The 7500-nt window shown below is 48.7% G+C and overlaps 1 protein-coding gene across 1 annotated transcript; it reads left to right on the forward strand.

Annotated features, from left to right (window-relative positions):
• Positions 1-3523: 3523 nt before the first annotated feature.
• Positions 3524-5929, forward strand: EMWEY_00036830 (hypothetical protein, conserved; the record flags this gene model as incomplete). Its single annotated transcript, XM_013478628.1, has 1 exon — positions 3524-5929. The coding sequence occupies one exon, from the start codon at positions 3524-3526 to the stop codon at positions 5927-5929; it is 2406 nt and encodes an 801-aa protein (XP_013334082.1).
• Positions 5930-7500: the final 1571 nt, after the last annotated feature.

Genomic DNA, 7500 nt, shown 5'->3' on the forward strand with positions numbered 1-7500 from the left:
CTTAATTAATTGTTTAATTAATAAATTAAATAAAATAAAAAAGAAATTAAAAACTCCTCTTGCTGCTGCTGCTGCTGCTGCTGCTGCGATACACAGTACCAGCAGCAACCACCGGACGACAGCCGTCTTGCTGCTGTTGCTGCTGTTGCTGCTGTTGCTGCTGCTGCAGCAATATCGATGTCTAAAGTTTCTTTATTTTATTATTTTATTAATTATTTATTTTTATTTATTTATACAAAGGAAATTAAATAACGCGAACAACCATCATGAGCTGCCTATACACCTCAGGGTGTGCAGCAGCAACCACCGAAAAAATTAAGGGGGAAAAATTAAATAAATAATAAATAAAATAAATAAATAAATAAAATAAACAAATAGTAAATAAACAATAATAAATAAATAAATAAATCAATAAATCAATAAATAAATAAAAATAAACTAAATAAATAATATTTAATTTATAATAAAAGAAAGATAACATTCATCAAATGGACATACACCGTCCTATTGCCACTAATAAACCCTAAACCCTAAACCCTAAACCCTAAACCCTAAACCCTAAACCGCTAAATTGAGACCTTAATGACCTCTTAATTGTCTATAACTAAATAAATAATTTATTATAACAGGCAAACGGGTTTATAAACTACAGTTAAAAAAAAAGAATTATTGAGGTGTACGTACACCCGAAATAGTAAACCCTTGCAGACAAACCCTAAACCCTAAACCCTAAACCCTAATTATTCGCTGTGCAGAAACTCGCCGATTTCCGGCATCTCTGTCACAGCAGCAATTGTCTCCGTTAGCTGCAGCACAAGCAGCAGCAGCAGCAACAACAACAACAACAGCAGCAGCATAAGCGGCAGCAGCAGCAGCAGCAGGAGTATAAATGTGCTCGTTTAGGGTTTAGGGTTTAGGGTTTTGTTAAACCCTCACCACTCGGATTTGTGTCTTCACAAGAGCACACTTCCGAGACAACAATTCGTGTCTCCTGCAGCAGCAGCAGCAGCAAAAACAGCAGCAGCAGCAGCAACAGGAGCAGCAGCAGCAGGTGATGAGGAAGTACCAGCAGCAGCAGCAGCAGCAACAGCAGCAGCAGCAAAATCCCAAGCATCATCATGATTATCACCATCATCATCAGCAACTCCTCCAACAGCAGCAGCATCAGCAACAGCAGCAGCAGCACCGCCATCAGCATCATCATCAGCAGCAGCAGCAGCAGCAGCAGCAGCAGCAGCAGCAAATATACTGTATAAGTAATTCTTTTTTTTTTTTAAGGAATTTTTCTGCAGAAAGAAAGTCCATCTCTAAATAAAAATTAAATCCAACAGATATTAATAATGTACTCGCGTCCTTCCTGCATGCATGCATGCAGCAGCAGCAGCAGCAGCAGCAGCAGCAGCAAGAGTAGCAATAGTAGAAGTAGTAGTAGTAGTAGTAGTTATAAGGCAGCAGTAGCAGCAGCAGCAACAGCAGCAGCAACAGCAACAGCAGCAGGTTATAAATGGTAAAAATACGCATGGTAAATATTATATATAAAGCTGCAGCGGCAGCAACAGCAGCAGCAGCAGCAACAGCAGCAGCAGCAGCAGCAACAGCAGCAGCAGCAGCAGAAGACTTACACGAATGCGGGCATATAGCAATGTGAGCCAACATCAGCAAGACATCTAAGAGGGAAAGGAGCAACAGGTTGCTGCTGCTTCTGCTGCTTCTGCTGCTGCTGCTGCTGCTCCTGCTGCTGCTGCTGCTGCTGCTGCTCATTTTCCTGTGGCAGCAACTGGGGTGTAGGTGGTCTAATTTGCATGCGCTGCAGCGCAGCATCAAGACGCTGCTGCTCTTTGCTGACGTGCTGCTGCTGCAGACGCAGCAAAGGAATATAATCTCTTAATGTATCCCTGCAGCGCATGCATACATAGCAGCAAAATAATTGTGTATACAGACACAAGCAGCAGCAGCAGCAGCAGCAGCAGCAGCAGCAACAGCAGCAGCAGCAGCAGCATATATACACCTAACCATCAGACATAAACATATAACCACCCTTAACATAACAAAGCAGCACCATCAGCATCAGCAGCAGCATTAACAGGAGCAGCAGCAGCAGCAGCATTAACAGCAGCAGCAGCAGCAGCAGCAGCAGCAGCAGCAGCAGCAGCAGCAGCAATAGAGTTGTACGTACACCTCAATAATTTGATTAAAAATATTATGTTGTTTATTTTGTATATTTTTTAATTCTTTAGATAAAATTAAATCAATTATTAATTCACTCTGCTGCAGCAATGCTGCTACCTCCTCTGATTTACCCATTCTCCTGCTGCTGCTGCTCCTGCTGCTGCTCCTGCTGCTGCTGCTGCTGCTGATGCTGCTGATGGTGGTGATGGTGATTATGATGATGTGCTTGATGTTGCTGTTGCTGTTGCTGGTTGTGTTGGTTATATTCGTGTTGCTGCTGCTGCTGTTGCTGCTGCTGCTGTTGCTGCTGCTGTTGGTATTACAGACGTGATGTGTATAACTATTACAGCTGCTGATGTTGCTGCTGCTGCTGTTGCTGCTGCTGCTGGTCCGTCATACAGGACCGCCGACAGCAACAAACTGGCGCGAAGGCAGCAGCAGCAGCAGCAGCGGCCGCAGCAGCAGCAGCAGCGCCTTGGCTTACAGGCAGCAGCTTAGTATTTAAAAACGCATTAGGCTGCAGCAACAACAGCTGCTGCTGCTCAACACAAGCTGCTGTGCTCTGCTGCTGCTGCTGGAGTTGCTGCTGCTGCTGGAGTGTCACCGCAGCAGCAGCAGCAGCAGCAGCAGCAGCTAGAGAAGATAAGGAAAGAAAGGAATCCTATAGACTCAACAATTCCTAACTAATAAATTTTTGTTGTTTATTAATGCATGCAGCAGCAGCAGCAACACAGCAGCAGCAGCAGCATTGGCTTGCAGCGTGGGGCCCGCAACAGGAGCAGCAGCAGAAGTAGTAGTATCTGCTGCTGCTGCTGCTGCTGCTGCATGTGGGGCGAGGCTTCTGCTGCTTGCCTACCATCATATTGTATATAAACTGTTTATTATTTTATTTTTCTTTTTATTTATTTTTGCTGCTTAATTATATATTAAGGCATTTGCCTCTGCGGCCTGCTGCTGCAGCTGCTGCTGCTGCTGCTGCCGCTGCCGGGATTGTGCTGCAGCTGCTGGAAGGTTAGATCCGCAGCTGCTGCTGCAGTGGGAAGTATACGACGGGAAAGAAGAGCAGCAGCAGCAACAGCAGCAGCGACCGGAGCAGCAGGAGCAGCAATAACAGCAACTGCAGCAGATACTCTAGCAGATCAGCAGCAGTCGCAGCAGCAACAGCAGCAACAGCAGCAGCAACAGCAGCAGCAGATTCACCAGAGGCGGCGGTAGGCTGCCTGTTGACACAGGGGCTGCTGCCCTTGTGAAGCCTGCAGCAGCGGCAGCAGCAGCAACAGCAGCAGCAGCAGCAGCAGCAGCAGTTTGAACCGCATCAATCCGCTTATAGAGTTGTCTTCCTGTGTATAACAAGATGGGTAAGGCAGCAGCAGCTGCTGCTGCTGCAGCAGCAGCAGCAGCACGTGCTGCAGCAACAGCAGCAGTCTCCCTCCCTCGTGCTGGTTGGTCTGCCTTCTCTCCTTGTGGCACATTTTTTGCTTCTGCTGCTAACCCCACAGTGCAGCAGCAGCAGCAGCAGCAATATGACACCCGTGGTTTGCTGCCTCGCAGCACAATACGTGTATGGCGCTGCAGCAGCACTGCTGATGCTGAACGCAGCAGCAGCAACAGCAGCAGCAGCAGCAGCAGCAGCAGCAGCAGGGAAGCAGCAATTGAATCCTTAGAGTTTCAACGTCAGTTCTTGGGGCAGTCAATAACCCAGGTAACATTTGTTAACGTCAGCAGCAGCAGCAGCAGCAGCAGCAGCAGCAGCAGGTTGCTGCTGGTGTTGGGTACTGAATCAGGGATGGTTGCTGCACTAGACAGCAGCAACGATTGGTGTCTCCTTTTCTCTATACATTTAAATTTATCAGCAGCAGCAGCAGCAGCAGCAGAGGAAGATGAGGCAGCAGCAACAGCAGCAGCAGCTGTTGCAGGCAGTGGTGATAGTGCTGCTGTACGTGCTCTTGTACCTATCCCATGCAGCAACAGCAGCAGCAGCAGCAGCAGCAGCAGCAGCAGCAGCGAGCTGCTCGTGCTGCTGCGCAGGGGCCCCACTGTCTCCTCCCTGCTAGTTATTGATTTGCTGCAGCAGGGGCAGCTGCTGCGCTCCTCTGATGTAGGGCGTGGGTTTACGCATGCGTTGCTGCTGCAGCAGCAGCAGCAGCAGCAGGATGAGGAGGGAGAGGGAGGGCAGCGACAGTTGGTGCTGCTAAGCAGCAGCAGCAGCAGCAGCAGCAACAGCAGCAGCAACTTGGTCCTATTTGATATGGATAGGCAGCAACTTGTTGCTAAGCTGCAGGGAGGCAGCGCAGCATTTGCTGCTGTTGCTGCTGATGCTGCAGCAGGAATTGTTGCTGCTGTATGCAGCAAGACAGTGCATGCAGAGCAGCAGCAGCAAGTTGCTGTATGGAGACTGCCGCAGCACATATTCAGCAGCAGCAGCAGCGACAGCAGCAGCAGCAGCAGCAGCAGCAAGAAGCTAAAAATTCCTATGTGGGGTGTCCTTGCTTATCATCAGCGGCTGCTGCAGCCAACCTTCCTCAGGTGCAGCAGCAGCAGCAGCAGCAGCAGCACTGCTGCAGCAGCGGGAAGCGATGGGAAGCAGCAGCAGCAGCAACAACAGCAGCAGTTGCTGCTAGTCTGCCTAACAGATCAGCAGCAGCTAGTTGCTTGGCGTCTAGACACCGCAGCTGCTGCAGTGCCTTCGCTGCCGCAGCAGCGTATAGACACAAGACTAGCAGCAGCAGCAGCAGCAGCAGCAGGGGATAATGAAGGTGTTTTCTATATACAGCAGCAGCAGCAGCAGCAGCAGCAGCAGCACGAGCAGCAGCAGCAGCAGCAGGAAGGGTTATATGTAGCAAGAGGAGGTCTAGTAGACCCCTTATGCCATATTGCCCAGCTAAAGGATGCAGCAACAGCAGCAGCAGCAGCAGCAGCAGGAGCAGCAGCAGGTTTACAGCTGGTGCTTCCTCTACCAACAACAGGCAGCAGCAGCAGCAGCAGCAGACGTTGCATGCAGGAAGTTGCTGCATTAACATTAGAAGAAGATCAGCAGCAGCAGCAGCAATCCCGACGCAGTGGCAGCAGCAGCAGCAGCAAAGAATCCGCAGCAGCAGCAGCAGCAGCAGCAGAAGCAATATTACCAACAGACATAGCAATAAAATCCTTAAAACGTGCAGCAGCAAGCAGCAGCAGCAGCAGCAGCAGCAGCATGGATAATGAATCAATAAAGAAGCAACGTCAAGAAGCAGCAGCAGCATCAGCAGCAGCAGCATCCCAAGACAGCAACAGCAACAGCAACAGCAGCAGCAGCAGCAGCAGCAGCAGCAACGTTGCATGCGTGCTGCGTCAGGCACTAATTACAGCAGATATAAGCCTATTAGAGACAATATTATCCAGGGGACAATTAAAAAGGAGACAATTAGCAGCAGCAGCAGCAGAACTGTCTCCTTTGCATGCATTAAGTTTGCTGCAGTTATTAGTGCAGCAGCAGCAGCAAAAACCTAGCAGCAGCATAATAAAGGGACAATGGATAGATGAGATAATTAAGCAGCATGCCCCCTCTCTTGCATGCAGCCCCGATGGTAGACAGCAGCTACTGCTGCTGCTGCAGCAACTGCAGCAAAGAAGGAAGGTAGAGGCAGCACTTGTATCTATTAAGGGGAGACTCGAGCTGCTGCTGCTGCACATGCAAAGGAGACAGCAGCAGCAGCAGCAAACTAATAAAACTAAACAAGATGCTATTCATCCTCTTATTGAGCATATAGAGACACCATAAACTATTCCTGCAATTATTGCTGCTGCTGCTGCTGCTGCTGCTGCTGCTGCAGTTGCAGTTGCTGCAGTTGCTGCTGCAATTGCTCCAGTTGCTGCTGCAGCAGTTGCTGCTGCAGCAGTTGCTGCTGCAGCAGTTGGTGCCGTTTCAGCAGCAGCAAACGTAGCACAGGACACACCGAAGTAACAGCAACAGCAGCAGCAGCAATAGCAGCAGCAACTGCTGGGTGCTGCTGCTGCTGCTGCAGCTTTTGCTGCTGCAGCAGCAGCTGCAGCAAATGTTTTATGCTGACACAACCGTGTTTATTGAAGTTATCGATGCTGCAGTGTATAGGCACCTAGTGTATAGGAATCCTGCTGCTGCTGCTGCTGTCGTTGCTGCTGCTGCTGCTGCTGCTGCTGCTGTCGTTGCTGCTGCTGCTGCTGCTGCTGTCGTTGCTGCTGCTGCTGCTGTTAGGGACGAACAGAGGATACAGACACTATGTGGTTTCCTTAGGGGAGATTAGACCCTCTGTGCAGCAGCAAACCCTAAACCCTAAACCCTAATTCGTGCGGATGTTTGTTGCTACCAATGAGTATACCTCTACAAGGGTTTAGGGTTTAGAGTTTGAGGGTTTACTGACTGCGGGTTTAGGGTTTAGGGTTTGTAGGGCGCCTAGCTAGGGTTTAGGGTTTATAGAGTACCTATCTAGGGTTTAGGGTTTATACATCATCTTGTCTAGGAGTTCTATAAACCCTAAACCCTCAATCAGTAAACCCTTAAACTGTCTATCTAGGGTTTACTATTTATAGTAGAGATTTACCATTGACACTATACAGATTAGGGTTTAGGGTTTAGGGTTTAGGGTTCACTAGAGGTATATTATGCTCGGCTAGTGCTAGGAAAGGTTTGTTGTTAGGGTTTAGGGTTTGTTGCTAGGGTTTATTGTTTGCAATTAGGGTTTAGGGTTTAGGGTTTGCAATGAGGGTTTAGAGTTTAGGGTATGGAGTTAGGGTTTAGTGTTTGCAGTTAGGGTTTAGGGTTTGCGTTGAGGGTTTAGGGTTTAGGGTTTAGGGTTTGCAGTCTATTGTCTTTAGTTGCATCTAAAATTAATCAAAAATATTTTCTTTAAGAGGAGAATATTTTAAGGGTTTAGGGTTTAGGGTTTAGGGTTTAGGGTTTACTAACCCGTGAACCCTCTGGGGCCCCCCGCTCTGCTGCTGCACAGGGGCCCCACAGCTTGGGGTGTATGGGCAGTTAATTTGCTGCTGTTGTTTGTTAATAGTTGTATATATTATTTATATTATTTATATTAGGGTTTAGGGTTTAGGGTTTAGGGTTTAGGGTTTATTGTCTCTCTTCTTTCTCTCCGTCGTCCCTGCAGGTGTCTGTACACTGCAGGGGCCTGGCGGTTGTCGCCTTCTTCTTAAGGCCAGGTCTTTGAAGCAGCAGCAGCAGCAGCAGCAGCAGCAGGAGCAGCAGCAGCAACAGCAGCAGGAGCAGCCGCAGCAGCAGCAGCAGCAGCACGACGGGAAGCAGCTATCATAGCGATGGACCTCCTTCATTCTCCCCCCCTTGCGTTGCAGCAGCATGCC

This window comes from Eimeria maxima, genomic scaffold (genome assembly GCF_000499605.1).
Source record: "Eimeria maxima Weybridge genomic scaffold, Emw_scaff540, whole genome shotgun sequence".
NCBI lineage: Eukaryota > Apicomplexa > Conoidasida > Eucoccidiorida > Eimeriidae > Eimeria > Eimeria maxima.